This window comes from Alosa sapidissima, chromosome 16, assembly GCF_018492685.1.
Source record: "Alosa sapidissima isolate fAloSap1 chromosome 16, fAloSap1.pri, whole genome shotgun sequence".
NCBI classification, from domain to species: Eukaryota; Metazoa; Chordata; class Actinopteri; order Clupeiformes; family Clupeidae; genus Alosa; species Alosa sapidissima.
Window position 1 is genome coordinate 16,269,733 of NC_055972.1, and position 21,951 is coordinate 16,291,683.

Sequence of the window (21,951 nt, forward strand, 5' to 3'; positions counted from 1 at the left end):
ATATAAAATATTCATCTCAAACCTGACCAGAGATGCATAGAGTGGTTTTGAAAGCCTGGTCAGTGAACATGCGCGCACACACACACACACCCACCTTTAGTTGGGTGGGATAAGGCATCCTATAATATACACCCACAGTGTATTATAACGGATGTGTTCATTCATCATTAATCATTTACATCATAATGTGTTGGAAGATCGATGAAGAGAGCATATTTTATCAGACGGTGTCTGTTGGTCATCCTACCCTACCCAGCTTCATGCAAAACTGTCCAAACAATTATGAGAACTCACTGGCAGCCTAATAGATGCAAGAAGAAAAGTAAACAGCACAGTTCACAGAGGGACAGGCAGAGGGAGGGAAAGAGGGAGAGAGAGAGGGAGAGAGGGAGAGAGAGAGAGAAACAGATAGAAAGATAGGCTAGAGAGAGAGAGAGAAAGAGAAAGAGAGAGAGCGTGGGGGGAGAGTGCGGGACGTGATTATGGATGAGCACATATTTAATCGTCCGCTTGTAGTTGTACATGTAATTACGGCCGTCGTCAAACACGATTAGGCTCCAGCGTTCGCTTAAGCAGACCGCGGCCACATGAACCAAGAGAGTGAGGTCAACATCAAAACAAAGGGCCCTTCTGAAGGAGCGGAGAGGAGGACGGCACAGCGGGCGGAATCAAAGAGACGACGGAGGGGAAGAAAAGAGCTCCACCTGGGCAAAGGGGGGCAGCCAGGTGTGCCCCTGGAGGGACCTCACAGCACAGGCCCACGCAAGAGACCCCTGCTTTTATCTTTTGGCCCTCAAGGCTGCATGCCAACTTGTGCCAAAAATATCACTGTTCACTGTCACTGAAGGGTACGATTTTCAGGCAGTCATTTATATTACTTTTGGAAATAAATCGGAAATAAATCATATCAACGTGTCAACAACAACGTACATATATGTAAATATAGTTTTATATACGTATATAGATTAGATTTTTAAATAGATTATTTAAAAGCATACATATATTGGGGTTGGGGGCAGATCAGAGAGACCACAGGAGGGGTCGGAGTGCTGAGGCCTCTGAGGGGGACGAGCTCACAGAGTATGAAGACTTCCCATTGGGCCTCACAGAGCATGAAGGCTTCCCATTGGGCCTCACAGAGCATGAAGGCAACTGAGTTACAGTCAGGGTGTGGAGATGGCTTAAAGCATGGGAGGGGGGGTTGGGGGCGGCAGGCCTGCTTTTGGAAATCTTTTTTTCCTTCTGAGAATTAACAGAGATCAAAATGATCAGGCCTTGGCAATGTGCTGTGGGTGACATTTCCAGAGAGGGGGGGGGGGGGGGGGGGGGAGAGAGAGAGGGAGAGGAAAGGAGAGAGAGCACAAGAGACACAGATAGATGGACAGATCGGGGATGGAGGGAGAACCACAGAGATGAACAGACAGAGAGAGAGAGAGAGAGAGAGAGAGAGAGAGAGAGAGAGAGAGAGAGAGAGAGAGAGAGGGAGGAGAAAGAGATGGAGAGAGATGTACAGCAGTCATTTTACAGCAGGGCACAGATGTCTTCATTACCTAACCGCATTAGCGCTGGACACTCAATATCCACAGCCGACAGGCCTCTGCTGCAGCTCTCCAGTGCCTCCCAGCAGAACAGTTAATCTAGGCTGTATATGAGTGTGTGTGTGTGTGTGTGTGTGTGTTTTTTGGTGCATCTGTCCCTGCCCGTAAATGTGTGCAACCAGTGAGTTTGTATGTGTTGAAGTCAGCGTGTGTATCTGTAACACGCAGAGTGTGTCAACTAATGTGCTAGTATAGCTAGCATGTCAGAGAAACCCAGCCGGTACTCACAGACGTGTGCTGCGCTACAATCCCACCATGCCCTCTCGTATCTGAAACGGTCACTACCGTGGGAACATGGGATGGGGTATCTTCTGACTTGGCTACTGTGACCGTGCCACTCTGATACCTGGGGCAGTCAGTGGGCTAGAGGAGTTATGGGAGAGAGGTCACCCAGAGCACTGAGTGGAGTGGACGGTCTGCTCTAGTGGAGCGGTCGGCTGCTGGTGCTGATGAGATGGATAAATAAATTATGCTTTGTCGGCCATCTCGTGGAGGGCAAAAAAAAAATTCAATTGGGATAAGCGCTGGCTTCTCACATCAGACAAGTGTGTGACGTCAGCAGCTCAGCTTGGCAAACTACAGCTGCAGGGTGGGGAGCCAGAAATTGGATTCCCAGTTAGACAGACACACACACACACACACACACACACACACACCTCGCACTCTCTCAACCGTGTTGGGAGCAGGACATACATCCTCGTTCTCATAAGGCAGGTATGTGCAGAGTGTGTGTTAATATGTGTCATCACTCATGAGCACATCAGATATGTACTTTTGATTATGCAGACACAGCAAGAACAGCAAAATGCAAACAGGCTTCACATGCACATCCTCAATTACTTAGGTACACAACACATTTCACTAAAATGCATACTATGCTACACACCGCAAATAAACCTATTGTCATCACATGATAACATATTGCCATGATACAGTGTGTGATACTCCAGTGTGTCTGTATGTGTGTGTGTGTGTGTGTGTGTGTGTGTGTGATGAAGAGGCAGCTGCTAGTACTCCCTCTCACTTTTGTCATCACACTCTTCTCCTTGCAAAGCAGAGGAGACGGATACAGAGACAAGAAACATACAAAAAGGTGTCAAAGATTCGCTCCTAAAAAGCAAAGATACGCTCCTAAAAAGCAGAAAGAGAAGCCAGGGCTGACAACTTTCTTTGATTTGCAATTTAATAAAACACGCTGGTTGTCACTGAGTGAGAAAGAGCAGACTCCACAAAAGTGGTTCGGAGCGGCACTACTTCTTGCAGGCACTTTGTAGTAGTAGCTGCTGTCGGCTGAGTGGAGTCTGTGATCAAAGCCGCGAGGCAAAAACTCTGACGGAAAAGGTAGTCGGCATTCCAAAGTCTGTATCTGAGAGACCAAGATGGTGGGGGTCTCTGGGGTATGACAGATCAGATGCAAACGTGACAATGAGGCTGTTCATCGTTTGTTTGGGTTTTGGAGTGACGGCGAGCTATTTGATTTTTCAATTCACTGGGTCCTGAGATGGGGCCACTAAAGCTGTAGCTCTCATTGCTATCTCGCTGTACAATCTGTGTGTGTGTGTGTGTGTGTGTGTGTGTGTGTATGTATGTCTATTCTAATTATTTAGCCATCCCTGCTTATTCTTCAAAGCGTGCAAGCTCACACTCTCTCTCTCAATCTACCCATAATACAGATCTCTACTCCTCTCAAACACACTCAGGCATGGAGCAAACACACACACACACACACACACACACACACACACACACACACACACACTTCACAAAGGGCTTGGTTATCTTCACAATGGCGTGGAGTCAGACAGATATGTTTGCTTCCCGCCTTGTGCAAATAAGTTCTGAATGCAAACGAGTGGCGGCCGCGGCTAGGCTAATATGCAGCTCAGTGGGCCGAGTGGCTTGGCTGAGGCAGGCATGGACGTCTTCATAAAGACAGACAAACAGAACAGAGAACAGCACTGCGCTTGCTCTGATGGGGATTGTAGTCCTGTCACAGAGGAGAGGGACAGGAGTCACAGCCTGCCCAACGGGTAGTCTTTGGCTCCTGTCTATGCAGTCATAGTCTGCTAGTTTCTATATGCTGGTGTTTGTAGAGCTGATGGTCTCACCCACACACAGCCAAGCCTCTTCATTTGAATGTGCATATCAAAGGTGTGTAGTTACAGCTGCAGGTGTGGATAATGGTGGAGGCATCACCAGAATCTCTGCTCAGTAACACAGGTGTGGAGCTGTGCTAAGCACTAGGGTCGCTCACTTGGAGTTAGTCCTGCTATACCACACCACACACACACACACACACACACACACTCTCTCTCACACACACACACACACACACCCTGTTGTAACAATGGCAGCCACATGAGTGGGGGAGTGGAGTGTGTGTGATGTGTGGTGTGTGTGTGTTTGTATGTATGTGTGTGATGAGGTGGGTGGGGGAGTGGGAGGGCGGATTACCTCTCGTTTATCACAGCTTTGGTAGACTTACCCCTGCCGTGGGCAGAGGGAGAGGTCAGCGCGGCCCAGACGCCGAGGCTAAAAATACCTCAATCTCCCAGCAGGCTTAGCTTAGTGGTGACTCAGAACACGCATAGTCAGCGCACGGCTAATGGTGGACCCCACGCTGCACCCCAGACAGACCACCACCATCTTCCCTTCCACTTCCAGGACAGGCCCTCCCTCCTCCACCATGCCCCCTGTCTCTCTGAGGAGGGCTGATGTGCAGACCTCGCCACAGAGGCCTACTGAGGCCCGCATGAGACAAAGGCGTCGCGGCCAGAGACGGTGATGCTCAGTGACGCAAGTGAAGTGTCCAACGCACAACTGGGTTCACACAAGGGAAGAGGAGGAAGAGGAGGAGGAGGAGGAGGAGGAAGAGGAGGAGTTTATTATTCTTTTTTGCTCCTTCTCCCCACCCCCTCCTCTCTCTCTCTCTCTGGGAATTGGTGACATCAGCACCACTGCCAACCACAACAGCCTCCTGGTGTGAGGAGTGTGGGAGTGTGGGAGAGCCTCGTCTCCGCACCGTGGATTGGCTGCGGTCTCCTGGGTGGGAGAGGAGGGAAGGAGTAGGAGGGAGAGACATTCGCTCTCTTACATAATTGGAACCTAACTAACTCACTAACTTACTTACTTACTCTCTCACATAGTCTTTCTATTGCTCTCTTTCTCTCTCTCTCTCTCTAGCAACATTCATCTTTCTGCTGCTACTGTATCTCTCTGCTGAGAGCAAGAATTCAGACTACAAAACTACAAAACACAATATAGTCTTTGGGAATTGGGATACAAGGAAAGTGAGACAGAGAGAGAGAGAGAGAGAGAGAAAGAGAGAAAGAGAGAAAGAAAGACTGCAAGAGAGAGAGAAATGGAGGGTTGTGTGGGAATTACAAAAAAAACTATGAAAGGGGGAAACAAAAACATGTCAAATGTCCTTTTCCCCTTAAACTCTCCCTCTGGCGCCCGTGGATCGTGCCTTGCGTCCGACAATGTGTCCACTCCGCCAGTGCCACCCTCACCCCCCATCCCCACCAGACAGCGGAGACCTTGCTGTGCCCTCCAATGGCAGCGCTGCTGCTGTGTGGCATCTGCTCGGCTTTAATTCTACCCTCGGTGGCCCCGGCAGTCCCAACCTCCGGGTCCTCCGTGTTTGCAAATCACCGGCTCACCCACGTCATGTCGCGCACAGGGCAGCGAGAGCTCCAGCAGAGCGGAGAGAGAGAGAGAGAGAGAGAGAGAGAGAGAGGAGTGCAGGGGTTGCTCTCTTACGTAATCTCCTCTGTCATGGAACAAGGGGGAAGCTCACTCGCTCGCTCTCCGAGGCGTTGGCGGCCGTGCCGCAGACGTCTATTTACATTGGAGTCGTTTAACGGATGCTTTTATGTAAATCGACTTACAGTGGAGCAGAGGGGACCACGCATTTAGCCACCACTGCTACACTACAGGGCTGTGTCTGAACTCATGGCTATCGGCACAACAGCTGATGGGGGATTACACTGACACTTTAGATATTAATATGTAAACACAATCCACCCCCACCTTAATGGTTTTATGCATTTTCTACAAGTGTGCCGACCTTGTGTCCTACCTAGTTGCGTACGTTCCCATATTTGTCTCTACCCCTGTGTACGATAACAATGGGAACAATTTCTACCAGCTATTTGTAAATGTAAAGGTGAGTGTGGGATTTAGCAGGCGCTTTTATGCAAGCCGCAGACTCCCAGTGTCAGGTGTCGAGCCTGACCGCACTGCTCATCAGGCGGAGAGGCTAGCACTGCACCAATACAAACCCCCCCCATATCCATGCAACAGATCAAGGTTGGACACCTGGCTGGTCCTACCCTACTTCCTGTTCCTATATGGAGCTCTATGATGCTTCGACCTTGCAGAGTGAGTAGAGGGGTCATGTGGAGACTTCCGTCGACAGTTTATCCAGTTTATGAGATCATCCATACATCCACTATTGCCACTGTTGTCAAACTGGGGGATGCGTACCCCCAGGGGTACGTGGACTGATTTCAGGGGGTACGTAAAGTCATATGCCTTTTCAAACGTTTTCTCTATCCCACGTTGGTAACTTAACTTTCGCATTTGCACTGCACATTAAAAACGTATTTTCTCCGCATTAACAAAATATTCGAGAGTGGAGACAGAGAGGGTAAAACAGCGTTTCTCAAACTGTGGGTGACATGCCAGGTGGGGCGCGAACTGACGTGAAAAACAGGAGTTTTTTTTATTTTATTTTTTATCTGTAGCCTGGGCCCAGGTAGCACCCGATGTGCAATGGACGCACTGTGTTATTCATAGGGAAGCGCTTGTGTCAAGGCAGCTTAGTTAGTCCCGACCTGAATGAGATTTTGAACGAGGTTGTGAGAGTGGTGAATTTCATCAAGACCTGGCCCTGTGTCTATTCTCTGCACTTTGAGAGGAGATGGGAGCTGACCAAAAGGCTGTACTGTTTCACAGCGAGGCAAGGTGGCTTTCCCGAGGTAAAGTGCTGTCGCGTGTTTGAGCTCCGAGTCGCCTCTTCTTGTAGGAAGAGCGCATGTTTGAATCTGCAAGCACGTTCACTAATAAACATTTCTTGACGAAACTGGCCTATCTTAGCGATATTTCTGGAAAGCTCAATGAGTTAAATCTCCAGTTACAAGGCAAAGACAAGCACCTAGCAGATAAGATCACTGCATTCAACAAGATGATTGTGTGTGAGATTAGGTGCAGATCTATTTAAAATCATTATATTCAGCACATTTGTAGGCCTATCATATGTTGACTATTGATGAGATTCACTATTCTCGACAAAATTGATAAAAATAAATATTAATAAAACAATTAAAAAAACAATTGGTGGTGTTGGGGGAAGATCATAATGTCTCAGGAAGATCATAATGTCTCAGGGGGTACATGCCTGTTAAAAGTTTGGGAACCACTGACTATCGTATTAGATTTGAGTAATTTACATATAGACAGATTCATGTTTAGTCACCAGAACCAGAAGTGCAGAACATGACAAGAGCCTCAGAAGACAGTGTGCATAAGATGAAGTGGCCATTGACGTAAAGCCCAAAGCAAAGAATGATGCACACTTGGCTGAAAACTTTAACAAAAAGAGCTTCCTTGATTGTATTGAGCCAGCACAAGAGGCTTCTGGGTAATCCGGAGGTGACATCAAATCTTGAGCCTTGAGCCTTGAGCGTTCTCATGATCCCAGGACACACACACACACACACACACACACATACATACACTAACAAGATGAAGCAGCCAGAAGCAGGAGAGATTCCTCCTAAAATCATCTGCTTACTGTATGGGGCCTAGCGTGGACGAGGGATTATCCCCCCCTCTGACCCTAATGACCGCGATTAAGAGACGGCTTACAACGCAGGGTGGCCGATGAGAGCGCTGAGGGGGGGACGACAAGAGGAGAGGAGAGCTGTCAATTGACATTTCACTGACGTGCCTTAAGTCCTGTACTACTATTACTACTACTACTACTACTAGTACAACATAGACATAGTGTCTTCACCTAATCTAATCTAAGCACATCCCACTCATTCAGAGAGTGTTAGTGTCCTGAGCATGACAGAGTAAGGGAGGGATTGAGAGGGGAAAGGATGTGAGTTTAGAGAGCGAGTGACTGAGGGCCAGATGAACACTTTTTGCGTTTTACGCTTTTTGCTCTTTTGCAACGTGCATGAAAAACATGGCGAGATATGTACAAACAGGCCGCACTTGGGGTAAAACCGCAGACTGCCTGTCGCAGGAGCTGAATATGGCAAATTGCGCTTTCCCGTGTCATGCATGCAGGAAAGTGGGAGTTTTGTGTTAAAAGATGGGAGGAGAGGCGTAAAATGCGCCTAATTAGGTAATCCCCTGTATGTATGAAAACTGCCCATGAAAGCACACGCCTGTTTTGCCGTCTGGTAAAAGCAGGTGTTAATCCAAATTATGGTTCAATGCGTCAATAAGAGGAACTTTCAAATACAACAGAATTGCTATTCAGAGCACCAGCTTTGCGTCTTTGCACTTTATCAAAAGCAATTACTATTTAGTAATTATTTATTAAGGTCTCCTTTTACACTGTAGCTTGAATGTCAGTCCTTATTTCTAAGTTGCTGTGGATCAAAGCGTCAGCTACATGAACACATGTAAATGTGTGTGCGCATGTGTGTGGACTCTCTGAGGATACTAGAGGGTCAGCTGGGTCTTGGGGAGCTGTGGAGATGGAGCCATTTGGACAGATCACCATAGCTACGGACATGAGGAGCCAATCCCCCCACCCGGATGCTATCTACTTCCATTACAGCACTGTGATCAGACATGGACATCACCCGTCCACAGCTACCCACCAAAGTCTGGGCACACACACACATATACCAAATAGACATAAAAACTACTCTGTAGTCTTACAGTCTACACACACACACACACACACACACACACATATACCAAATAGACATAACAACTACTCTGTAGTCTTACAGTCTACACACACACACACACACACACCTGCGTCCGGTCCTCTTCTACTCAACAGCTATCCTGACAAGGACCATTCCCACAACAAAGACAGAGAGACCCATAGTGAGGAGACAGAGAGAGAGAGGGAGAGTGGAAAAGATACAGTGTAGAAATGAGAAGATGCTGTGACACATCAGTGCCTATTAGTGTGTGTGTGTGTGTGTGTGTGTGTCATTTAATTAAGATCCAGTGACATATCCCCCTCATCACACCACACCATGCAGGCTAGGTGAGCTGAGATAATCTACTATTTAAAGCTTAGTCAACACAGAGGAAGAGAGCAGAGGAGCAGCGCTGCAGTATGTGTGTGTGTGTGTGTGTGTGTGTGTGTGTGTGTGTGTGTGTGTGTGCGTGTGTGGAGGGCTATGGGGATAAGATAGATAGATACTTTATTGATCCTCCAGGGGAAATTCAAGGGTCTCAGTAGCATACAGACATTACACACAACATGCACTTACAGCAGAAATGGTAAACATAATTGTGTAACATATAAGTGTAAACATATAATTAGCAAGATAAGAAGCATGATGCGCTTGACCAGCACCTTTCTCTCTCTCTCTCTCTCTCTCTCTCTCTCTCTCTCTCTCTCTCTCTCTCTCTCTATGTGCATCCCATCATGTCCTCCAAGCCTCTATTATGACATCCTATCTTTCCTCTGCCATGGCAACACACACCTGACCCCATTTTTTCCACCTCATGGATCTCTACCGATCTCTACCCTTCTTTCCCTCCCTCTCTCCCTCCCTCTCTCCCTCTCTCCCTCCCCATCTCTTTCTCTCCCCAATCCTTCCTCTGCTCCTCCCGCTGTCTCTTCTTCCGCATCTCTCCTTTCTCCATACCCACCATCTTTTTCTTTCCCCTTCTCCCTCCCTCTATCCCTTTCCCTCTATCTCTCTCTCTACTCCATCTTTCACTGTCTCTGCCTCTCCTGTTCATCCCTCCACCTCCACTCCCTCTCTTCTCTCCTCCCCTCTGCCATCCCTCCATACCGCTGTCCATTTTTCCACCAGACAGTGGTAAACACAAGAGCCAGGTAGCTGTTTGTATTGGGCTGTTTGCTCCTGCTTGATGGAAAGGCCAGGCACAGGGGGGTGACCACAGCCGGGGGAGGGGGGCAGATGTGTGGACCCAGTGTCAGTGAACCAGAACACCCCCCCCTCCCCTGCTGGGAAAGACCTCTATCAGGGATGAAGACCTCCTCTGTAAGGTCAAACAATGTAATGAAGGTTCCCAATGTGATGAAGGTTCCTGTACACTCATCTCATATGTGTGTGTGTGCGTGTGCGTGTGTGTGTGTGTGTGTCAGAAACTAACACTAATACCCACTCACCCACGAACATATTTACACAATCTCACACACACACTGGCATATTTGCTGTGCTATTCGCTCACAGACAGATATATTGATGCAATCTCTGACATACAGGCACATTTGCTATTCGCTCCCCCTCAGTCTCTCTCTCTCTCTCACACACACACACACACACACACACACACACACACGTGTCCCCTGACACACCGTCACAACCTCTCTATCACACACACACACACCAACACATGAGCAAACACAGCAAGAGTGGCCACAGTGCCATCAAACAGCTTCCTCTCTTTAATGCACCGCCTTGTGTTTGCTGCAGTACGTCAGAGAGTCGCCCCCGCAACATTCTAGGCTCAAAACACACACACACACACACACACACACACACACACACACAGCTGTCGGGAGCTGTGTGGCCACTCTCCCTCTCACGCAGCATGGCTTATGCGGGGGGGAAAAAGCAGCAGCTTGTCTGACAGATGTGCCACACTGGTTTGGGGGATCTAAAAGACGCACATCTGGTGGGACGCTTAAATTCTCACGGATTGATGCCGCCGCTGACGTCTCTTTTCTTCTGCAATCACCGGGGTTGATGATGGGAATCGGCATTTAGGGCCAGAAAAAAAAGTCTCCTTGCTAAGTTCAGGGAAACATGCTGTGACACACGTGCATGTGCATGCGCAAACACACACACACACACCAATTAGCATGCAGGGACTCTCCCAGTGCAGCATTGGTGGGGAGGACTTTGGTGTGGCCGTGGCAACCTTTCAGAGAACGGTTTCTACCGCAACACCACCCCCCCCCCCCCCCCACACACACACACACACACACACACACACACCATCTCAGCCTCCATCTCTTAGCCACACACTGTGCCCTGTCCATCTTTGTGCTATTGTACAGAAGTATGTTTGATGGCTTTGATCTCTTGCCATCTCTCCCGCACCTCCAAAGTTATTTGTTTTCTCCAGTTCTTGTGGCCCATCGTGCTTTGGTCTCTCTCTTTCTCTGTCTCTCTAGCTCTACTCATGCCATGTGTATTCAGCCATCTATCAAGATCTCATTCATTCTCCATTTCTCTCCAAACTAATACAGAAACGTTGCTTCTTCCTCTTCCAAGATTGTGCTTCCTTCTAATTATCAATCCCATCAGTCACAGTTAAGCTGTGCTTACACACACACACACACACACACACACACACACACACACACACACACTCACAGAGAGAGAGAGAGAGAGAGAGAGAGAGAGAGAGAGAGAGAGAGAGAGAGAGAGAGAGAGAGAGAGAGAGAGAGAGAGAGAAAATGAAAGACAGAAAGAAAGAAAGACAGCGAAAAAGAGAAAGAAAGAAAGAGAGATATGACATATTCATTATCATTAAGTCTTCTTCAACTTCAACTTCGACCATTATGCCGCTTCAATATACCCCACCTCAAACAGATAAGCCGCGCCCACACTAGCCCAGCTGCCAGTCCTGACTCAAATCCCCCTCCTTCTAACATCATTCAGTTACTGTTGCCAGGGAAACACTTGACAACCCCCCCCCCCCTCCCCCCCAACACACACACACATACATACACTCCCACCCCCATCCCCTCTTAAATCCCCTGTGCAGCAAAGAAAGGTGGCCCCCCTCTGTTTTGGAAATGTTCCCAATGCAAACCTCTCTTTCACTCACTCTGGAGCAGGAGCCCAGAGAGGAGAGACTGTCAGGAAACAGTGGAGAGGAGCTGAACTGTGTGGGCTGCATCCAGCGGTATTAAAAATATACAGAGAGAGAGAGAGAGTGAGAGTGACAAAAAGAGAGTGAGTGAAAGAGATAGAGAAAGAGAGGGAGTGAGAGAGGAGAAAGGAAAAGGGAGAGAAACAATTAGTAAAAGAGATAGAGAGAGAGAAGCACAAAAATGGATATGTCTAAGCAGTGCAATTATAAAAACTGCTCTCCTCACTGCCAGTAGTATGTGATGGGCATCATGGCTGACCCGCAGTGGCCTTCTGCCCAAGGCCTTCTCCTCTGCTCCATCCTTCTGCTGCGTTAAGGGGCAGTCTCATTTGTTTAGTCTCACTCGCAGTTTATTTGTTTGTTTATTTATTTATCTTCTGTGTCTGTGTTTGTTTTTGTGCCAGGGCCAAATTGTGGTGGACGTAATGAGGAAGTCCCATGGGGATGGGGATATGTATGATGCGTGACCCCCCCCGCCCCCCCCACCCCCCTCTGTCTCTCTCTGTGCGTGTGGGTAAGAGAGAGGGCCCAAGCATGTATTTTTGCCCATGTGTGTGTGAGACTGCAGCTGTAAAAAAACATGACCAGGGCATATCCCCATCTGCTTGAATAAAACATGAATCCTGCGTAACTGTACCTCTGTCGGCCCTGTAAGGTCACGCTGATTACTACCAGCTGCTGAAGCCTAGCATCTGTTACGCACTTGGTGGTCAGCATGGGCCGTCTCGTGGTCCAGGGGGTAATGACCGTGGGCAGAATTAAAAGCCCACCACGTGCATTTGACTCCTGACAGACATAATCACACCCACAAGCACATTTTCAATGTTAGCGTATGTTGCTAGCTGTAGCCAGCCCACACTATTAGCCATTAGCTGCCAGGGGAACCAATCTCCTTGGGATCCTTCAGACGTTATGCTGCAGCTATACGCATGCTTAACGTTTAGTTGCTGATCAGAGGAACCAGGAAAGTCCCTTTCATTTTCACTGAACATAGTACGGTAATGATGGCTACCCAGCTGAGCTACCTTTGAAGTATCATTTCAGCTTTACAGAAAAGACAACACTTTCCTTGATCATCTGCAGTACACAGCAACACTCTGCACACACTGGGAGTCAAGGACCACGGCAACAGTCATGAATATTTGGGTAGTATTTATAGCAGTAAAAGGCCATTAGAGCCGCTCGGCAATGCGCCTCTGTTGGGGGTCAGCTACCATCCACACAGTCACATCACCTCCAGCACAGACTCCTTGGAAACGCTGAGCAAATAAAACAAAGGCAAACATGACAACAAGGCATTCATGGGGGCAAATGAAGCAGTTTGCATGTTGGGGAGTGTATGTGTGTGTGTGTGTTACGTGTGGAGAACTGCGAGATAACGGGAAACATTGAAAGCAGTAGCTGGAATACCAGCTCTGGCTCTGGCAAAGGCTTAGTGTCTGTGTGTGTTTACAGTATATGAGAGAGAGAGAGAGAGAGAGAGAGAGAGAGAGAGCGAGAGAGAGAGAGAAAGAGAGAGAGAGAGAGAGACAGACAGAACATAAATAAGTCACTCCTGTCTTTAACTGATCACCTAGTACAACACGTACACAACAGGACACACTGATGGAGAGACCATGCTGATAAGACTTCAAGTAAACAGCGGCTGCATACCATCCCGTGAGAAAGTAACAGATCATCAATGTCCACACTAGGAAACCCATATCCAGATAAAGCCATAGAACTCATGTGTTCAAACACAGCTCTCTCATTTTATTATCAGCCATCACAAAGTAGTCCAGCCACAAAATCAGGATCACATACACATCCTTCTAATACTGAAAGACCTAGGCCTGTGTGTATCTGTACATGGACAGTTTTGTAGCATCTCCAGATCCCCCAAGAAGTAGTAAAAGTGTGTTAATTCTGCCATTGTGTGGACACTAGACGAGCCCCCGAGGATGCAACATGAGAGTGTGGGTCAGCCCTTGTGACACTCCAATAAAGACCACACCAAAGAGTGTGAGTGAGTGTGCGTGCATCAGTAATACTAGCTTCCTTTTACACAGCTGTTGGCTCATTACTCTACACTCTATAAAACACACATGCACACGCACACGAACACACTCTCTCTCTCTCTCTCTGTCTCTCTGAGCGATGGACACTGAGGCCTGGATCTCCATCAGCTCTACAGTAGATGCAGGCAATTGTATCTATTCTGTGCCAGTGTGTCTGGGATGTCATTGCGTGCTTCTCCATTCCACACACACACACACACACACACACACACACCACTAGGAATCTCAAGGTCACACACATTTCTGCTGACACGGCTGAGCTTAACAATGCTGCGCGGTGCCTGTGGACAGGAGAGTCCCGAGGTAAATGACCCGAGGTAAGCGTACTGTAAATGGGCATCTGTGAGGATGACAGGTCGGCAGGCGGCTCCATGGTATCTGGGGACTGGAGGGGTTGAGGTGTGGTCAACCTGAGGCTGGCCTGCAGGTTAGCAGATGGTGGTTTGATTGACAGTGGAGATCACTTCCCTTCTCTCTTCCCAATCAGTGGGATTGCGCACGCACACACACACGCACACACACACGCACGCACACGCACAGAGTGAGAGAAAAGGAAGAGAGAAAGAGATGGGGAGAGAGGAGAAGAAAAGTGTCTCATTCTAATGGTGCTGTGAGCCTGATCGCCGCTCCCACACACACACACACACCATCTCCCCAACCCACCTACAGTACAATCTAAAGTAGCCCCCAGAGTGCACTTCACTTCAGCAATATCACCTCAACAGCCTCCTCAAGGCCCGACCCACAACACACTGCCATCACATCCTAATATTTACACACACACACACACACACACACACAACTGCATACACAATGAGGACAGCGCAAAGCAAAGCAAATGCACACCAACGCCAACCTCCACGCACATCCACACAACAGGGGCGATTAAAGTCAAACACGTCCTCAGGGCGCCAAGAAGCCGAGGCAATCTCGCTTCATTTAGGCCCAGCAATAGACAAGCAATTCAGATCTTCACTCCCGTATTTATTTTATTAGCGAGGCAGATATTAAACTTCTCTGGGGGGGGGGCCGTAGTGACTAACTGCCACCGTCATACAAAGCGCTCCATTAATTTCCAGACCAAAATGAAAACTTTATAAAGACCCATCCCCTCCATCCACACTCTTCTCAATCTTTCCGCTCACAGAAATCCATAATTCCCAAAACTGTCACCTCTGGCACAGCAAGATATTTTTTTTTTTGCATTCAAACTAACGGCAGTATTGAATTATAAGAGTGAAAAATGAACGCTAACTCCATTAAGACTCCCTTCACTGTCGCAGGGCTAGAAACACACACACACACACACTCTCTGTGTCAGCTCTGCTCACTACTATAGAATGCAGCCATTCAACACAGCCATACTGTGATAATACTCGGCGGAGGCAGGGTCCATATGCGCCGATGTTTGTTTGGCAAGACCATGTCCATTCTTCCTCTTCTTTTTTTTCATGAATGAAAAGTCTTTGTCTCGGTCTTATCTGAGCAACTATCACCAAACATGACACCAGCAGCAGGGGGACAGAATAGGGCTCGCTTTCATGTGAGAAACAGGAAGCAGTGAGTAAAGCTGTAAAACTACTCAAAGCACTTCTAGCCTTTAAGGCGTTTTTTTTTTTATTTAACTCATACTCATATCCTTAATGGTGGCATCACTGTTTTTGTAAAGTAGCCATTTTAACTTGAATAGGGGAAGATTTTGATAATCAAGACTTCTACATTTAAACATGGTGAATGACGTGCAACCTCGCATGCTCACGTCTTACCAGACCTAACCTCAGGACATCTTAAGCATCGCTGCCACTATTGATCAGTCTGGAATTATTTTTAAGCAAGAGGTGTTTTTCTGTGGTGGAAGGGGGGGGGGGGGGGGGGGGGTTGAGCTGAAATGTGCGCACACAGGAGGAAAGGGAGCTGAGAAAGTTCCTCATGGTGCAGTGCTGTTGAGTAGCCAGCCAGCCAGCCAGCCAGCCAGCCTGCCAGGGTTTCAGGAAGTGCTGGCTCCTCTGTTCCTCGGGCACTGGAGCACCAAGGCCAGCTGCTGCTGCTGCTGCTGAAGAGGAGGCCTGTCTAATGTGCAACCACTCAAGGTAGCAAACAGCCGTGCACACACACACAGTCACACACACATACTGTACAAACACCAATGCATGCGCACATGCACGTATGCGCACGCACACAAACACACACACACACACACATCAATGTATGCACACATGCACGTATACGCACGCGCACAGAGATTGAGAAAGAAATAGAGAGAGGGAAAGAGCTGAAGTTCATTAAATATTCACAGTTTGTTCCATTAAAGATTCACCACACCAGCACTGCCACATTTATCAAGCCTCCACCAATGGGTCTCCAGCAAATGGCGAGGAAGCCTTCCAGAGCCCAGATAACATAGCTGAGCCACCAACACTACACCACGGAGATGAGAGGAGAAGAGAAGAGACGAGACGAGAGAAGAGAGGGGTGGAGGGTGGAATGACAGGAGAGATAGAGAGAGAGATTGGGAGACTGACACAGGAGTCAAGAGGAAAGGGGGGGAAAGAGAGAGAAATAGCGGGCTTAAGGGAACGAGGCCCTTGTCCCTTTTTCCATTTGGAGCCAACATACACAGGCTGCCCACGTCAATTATTCAGCAACGTGGCTCCCCCGCCCTCTCTCCTCCCTCCCTGACATCATCCAAAGCCTCAGAGAGAGAGAGAGAGAGAGAGACAGAGAGAGAGAGAGAGAGTGAAAGTGAGAGTGAGAGATAGAGATAGACAGAGAGACAGAGTGAGTGAGAGAGAGATAGAGAGAGAGACTCGGCAATGGAGTCTGTCCCCTGCTCCAACTGCACGCAAGGGCCTCCACACGCCCACCATCTACATTCCATTTCTCCATCTCTACCTGTGACACACATTCTCTCTCACACACACACACACACACACACACACACACACACACACATTATTAAATGAACCTAGTGTAACCTTTTGGCGTGTATAAAGCTATACATGCCAAATATTCAACCCACCTTACACATACATAACATAAAGCATATAAGCCTATGCATGCCAAGTCTTTAACCCTGAGCATACCCTATGATAAAAGCAGGCTTATTGTTTTGTACATGTAGCTATTTAGAGGTAAACTGAATAGGTCTGGGAACCACACCACTGCCAGTCAGGAATGTCCCAGGAGAGGGGCACTAGTCACTGCTTGCAGTCCAGCAAAGAGGCAACTGAGTGGGAGGCGCTGCAGCGAGGAGCAGCCTCCACTCTGGAGATGGAGCTGAGAGGAACAGAGAGAGGAGTGGAGCGTGCGCCTGTGTGTGTGTGTGTGTGTGTGTGTGCCGCAGCGCAACCGATGGTAGGCAGCTCGGCTCGGCTCGGCTGGGCCGACTCGGGCCACCGGCGCGCGCAGCTGATTTACATAAGACCACGCGCGCTTTTTATACGGAATTATGCAGGACCTTATGCAAAAGCAACAGCAGCCCAGGATCTGCACCAGGGGACCACAAACAGTGCGGTGAAACAGAAGATGCATGGAAACACAAGGAGAAGAGAGGGAGAAAGAAAGAGAGAAAGTGATAGAAAGACAGATGGATGATGTAGAGAAAATAGATAGATAGAGAGATAGAGATAGAGAGAGAGAGAGAGAGAGAGAGAGAGAGAGAGAGAGAGAGAGAGAGAGATAATAAATTGCTGGGTTTGTGGCAAAGCAGGTCTTAGCAAGCCACACGAGTGGATATGACAGTGGTGATCTCGTGGTGGTGGAGATAGGAAGGCAGGGCACACTAATCAGCCCAGAGGCTCCTCATCAAAGACGCTCATTACAGTGCCAGATCACCAGAGAATGAACACTCTGACTTATGGCACAAATCTAATCCATCGTAAAGCCCTTGCTGCCTTGGACCGATGTCACAACGCCTATGTATTGGTGTCAATCTGGAGGAGGGAGATTTGGTCACCTTTGGCCATTTCTTTTACATTCACCAGTAATCTTCAAGCCCTTGTTTATTATGATCACATATGACCACCTCTGGGCCTGAACTAGTAAGACTGAGTAGGATTTATCAAATGTAGAATCCTACAAAGCAACAGAGCAATAGTAAGATTCAATGGGTCATCACATGACCTCTCCAAGCAAGTGGTTTCAGCATGTCACATTCAACACTGGCCAGCTTGGTAAAGAATCCTGCTTCCACATGCAATTTATAATTTAATATAGCCTATATAAGCAAAAACCCATGGCTGTGAAAGGACTGCCCTTTTACAAACATCAATATGGCCTGCAGATGAGACATGAGAGACAGATAATTGTGGTGTATTTTTGTGTCGAACAAACAGTCATGTCCAAGGGGCTTTCAGCTTTGATTAAGGCCACTGGACATTATGGTCATGAGAGATTTAGAGAGACGGGGCTCTGGCCGCTCTCCGCTGCCACGCCAGATAAATGGGACACTTTAGTTTTTTATTCCGTGCCAGCCAACGTGATGAACAGTTTCAAGAAAACAGTTGCCAGGTTACTTGACAGGAACTCTGCCAAAGATGCCAAATTGAGGGGCGGTGTGGGTGGGGGGGGTGGGGGGGGGGGCTAATTACCTTTTTAAACTGATCTTTTAAATAAAGTCAATAACAAACAATGCTTTAATTTATCTGCAGTACAGTACAGCGATGGACTGCACGTAGAGAGAGAGAGCTCATGAGAAGCATCCCACGACTGGCACCAGTGCAGTGAACTGAGATTGATCTCCTAAGCCCCTGAGACACAATATATGGAGACTTAAACTACCAAACACTTGTTCCAAAGAGATATTTACACTTCTTATACTTTCAAGTCTTTGTTACTGGTAAAGGTTAAGAAATCTAATAATGCAAGTCAAATAGAAAGCTAGCAAACAACCCACAACAATGGCACCATGGCAACTTGGTACATGGTAACGCTGGCAGATTCCAGTGAAGTGAGATGCCCGCATGGTTCCAAGGAACACACTCATTGATTGACCTTCATGCATGGCTGAGAATGTCTGGCTTGGATGCTGCCTCACGGACAAATGGATGAACACATGGATGACTAAGAGGACAGCAAATGATGGTAGTGAAGAGAAACGAAGGAGGCGGGGGGCGGGGGTGGGGGTAGGGGTGGTGGATGAGGCAGGAATCTAATTAAGAGCCATCTCTATCAATGTCAAGTGTTTTAAAAAGATGTCCCCTTTCCACCCCACATCACTCCACCCCAAAACTCGATACTGCCGGTAGGGCATACAGGTATACACAGTGTCCACTTTCCAGAAATAGATCCGGTGCTTTTGTTTTCCTGCGGTGGTGGCGGGAACGGCGAGTGAGTCTCACGTATCCTGTCCTTCCTCACAGAGGCTTCATTAGAGCAGATGAGAGCCACACTCGAGTGTGACTCAAGCAAGGTGCAACAAAGAGTGAGAGGAGGGAGAGGGAGAGAGAGAGAGAGAGAGAGAGAGAATGAGAGAGAGAGAGAAAGAAAGAGAGAGATAGAGAGAGAGATAGAGAGAGAGAGAGAGAGAGAGAGAGAGAGAGAGAGAGAGAAAGAGAATTCTCACTACATCAGATTGAACCACTTCAAGCCTTGGTTTGAACTACACACAAACAATATGTGGCACTTAAAGGCCGTGCTGCAGGGTTCATTTTCCAACGACTGTGCAATTTGCTTGTTGGTAATAAACATGTTATCCATTGTATTTGATGCTGTTGGGTATCACAATACTGCCTGATTGCATAACATAACACAGTCATTTTAGAAGTCTGGCTGATTCATTCAGGCTAGTTTCAATTCGACATAGTGAATGACTAAAAGTAAGCGACTGGACAACAAGCTTGTTCTGAATATCTATTGCAGCCATAGAACACCACAATTTTTGCTTTCATAACTCAAGCAAGCTATCTGTGTTATGCAAAGCTATTGTTTTGCACATGTCAAAAGTAGGCTTGATTCTGGATGGCCTGATAAGAGCACCAAAACTACCAGCAACTTCGGCAGCCCATGGGATGTCCAAATGCTTTAAAAGGCCACTGCTTTCCTCTACGGCACACTAGACTTGTTATGGTTAACCTGGACAACTGTGCAGACTGGCTAGTGTCCCTCGAGGGGCCAACACAAAGCAGTAGGCCTGTTATTAGGTGGAGAGGTGCAACTGGGTGCATGTTATGACCACTGAGAAAACTTCTTGACATTGTGTACAAATGGCATGGGGCTGTGTTTCTTTTAGTAAATAAAAAACAACAACAATTGGAGCAACTTCATCTGGAATGCAAGTTGTGGGACAAGGCTTATGTGCGCTGAGGATCTACTTCTAACTTGAATTGAGCAAAATGTAAGGAAATAGATCTTGTGTAGGCCTACCATTTGTGAGACCATCTTACTACAGCTTTTTTAAAGCTTGTGTCCTAAAACGCTTTCAGACTCTGCAACATGTCTGACACTAAAAGATGCTTACATGGTCATAGAGTAGGCCTATACCAGGTTGCTTATTGCATTGGGGATGCTTATTATGCTTGGTAAATGAATAAGATATCTGCATATATTTCTAGGCACACAAGTCAAGAGTGCAAGAATCATGAAACCATTTCTTGGAATACCATGACTTTAAAAAGACTTACCTCGGGCAGACAGCTTTTTCGTATTTATTATTTTTGCAGCATATTCCTGTCCCGTGGATTTCTTGACACATCGTCGAACCACAGAAAAGGCACCCCTGTATTGGAATGGCAAACATGTGGACATTGTTTTTTTCACTGACTAAACAACACTTTCTCTAGTAACTGACAATGGCCATTGCGCAAGGCGGTAATACAACTTTAATGTAGGCTACAACGCTATTGGAATTATACTACCATGACTGGCGGTGAATTTCAACGGAAATACAAGCGCTGATAAGCAAGGGGCGGTTTTGATGGCCATGAAACACCCCTTTGACAGGAAGCTTACCAGGCTACACTGTGAACACGCGTAGACTGTTATCTTTCACCCAAGGGTCAAACCATAACATGCTGATTATACAGATCAGCAATCCTCATATGCAATAGGCTACACAGACTAATGTGATTTCAAAGACTATTAATCTTGCAAATAGATGCAGCCGATATATCACTCAGCGTTTAGGTAGGTAGCCTATCAAATGTTGCAGAGCGCTAGCTCTCAAGCTGGCTTCGTTGTGACACTACTCGAGTGATGCTGAACAAAACACAAAGTGGCTACATTTGCCGAGGAGTATGACACAGCTATTACACAAGTCTGCAGTAAGCCATTCCTTCTGGCGTGGCGACTGTCACATGCCTCACAAATATTAGGCTACAGCTAAAAAGTTACAATTGGCCTAATAACCTCTTGTCGTGCCATGATATGAGCCTTTGTGACCATCCTGTCCGTGGATGGCGATTTATGAGCAGTCTATCTGACATGAGGAAATATTCATACCAGCTAGCAACCAAGATGTTCACATGCATGCTCTCCCAGCGGTGAGCGGTCTTAACCTATGGCAATGGTGTTTGAGAACGAAACAAATGAAACAAACATCCGAATTTAATGTAAACAATTCACAGCTGGGCGGACGCGAGCCTCCTATCCGCTAGTTTGTACTTGCCTTTTTGACATGCAAAACCTACTCTGCATTGTCAACATTCAGCTACAATGAGATACGGAGCAGCAAGGGAAAGGAAACAGCAGTAGGCTATTGTTACTCACTTTCCGAGTTCTTCATATAGCTGATATTCGTCTGTGAACCTTGTCGAGGTTACAATAGTAGCCATGTTGTGCAGTGTGAGAGAGATATCGCCTCTCGTTTTTGGTGACTGCCTCGCTCAGGTTTCGGGAGGAGATCTCGTCTACTCAAAAGGAGAGGGAGATAGAGACAGAGGAAAGGGAGGGGGCGATGAGGGGTGGTAGTAGAGAGAGAGAGAGAGAGAGCGCGTACAGCAACGCGAGATTTTCTCCCTAGTGCCGAGAGGAGATGGAAAGCAAGACGCGGAGTAGGAGATCCGGTGCTGCATTAGCACTGCGACCGAAGGGGTGTCGAGTAGGCTGGCAGCGTTGAGTCAACACTGTGCTCCTGCATAGTGTCAAGCCAAAGGAGGGTGGCGCAATGCCATCACATTTAGTGGAGTTACATGATGTAAAACATGTTTAGTTTCAATTTCGGTTCTTATTTCCATTACCATATGAAAACATCTTTCTCCATGCTTAGCCTGAGAATTGAGTAACCACTGTTAATGTATTTT

The 21,951-nt window shown here is 47.5% G+C and overlaps 1 protein-coding gene across 21 annotated transcripts in view; it reads right to left on the bottom strand.

Annotated features, from left to right (window-relative positions):
* Positions 1–21,757, bottom strand: part of camk2g2 (calcium/calmodulin-dependent protein kinase (CaM kinase) II gamma 2) — a 79,120-nt gene extending 57,363 nt beyond the window's left edge. For 8 of the 21 annotated variants that reach the window (XR_006023204.1, XM_042064915.1, XM_042064922.1 and 5 more), the window contains exons 1-2: positions 21,419–21,755; positions 20,335–20,429 (exon numbers count right to left, since the gene is read on the bottom strand). Coding sequence is in view for 20 of the 21 variants with exons in the window: in XM_042064915.1 (XP_041920849.1) it covers positions 20,335–20,429; positions 21,419–21,483 (160 nt within the window). In the remaining variant the exon portion in view is untranslated. Of the gene's footprint in view, positions 1–20,334; positions 20,430–21,418 lie in introns of all 21 variants that reach the window. The other 13 variants (XM_042064928.1, XM_042064924.1, XM_042064914.1 and 10 more) reach the window with 4 other exon arrangements.
* Between the last annotated feature and the right edge of the window lie 194 nt (positions 21,758–21,951).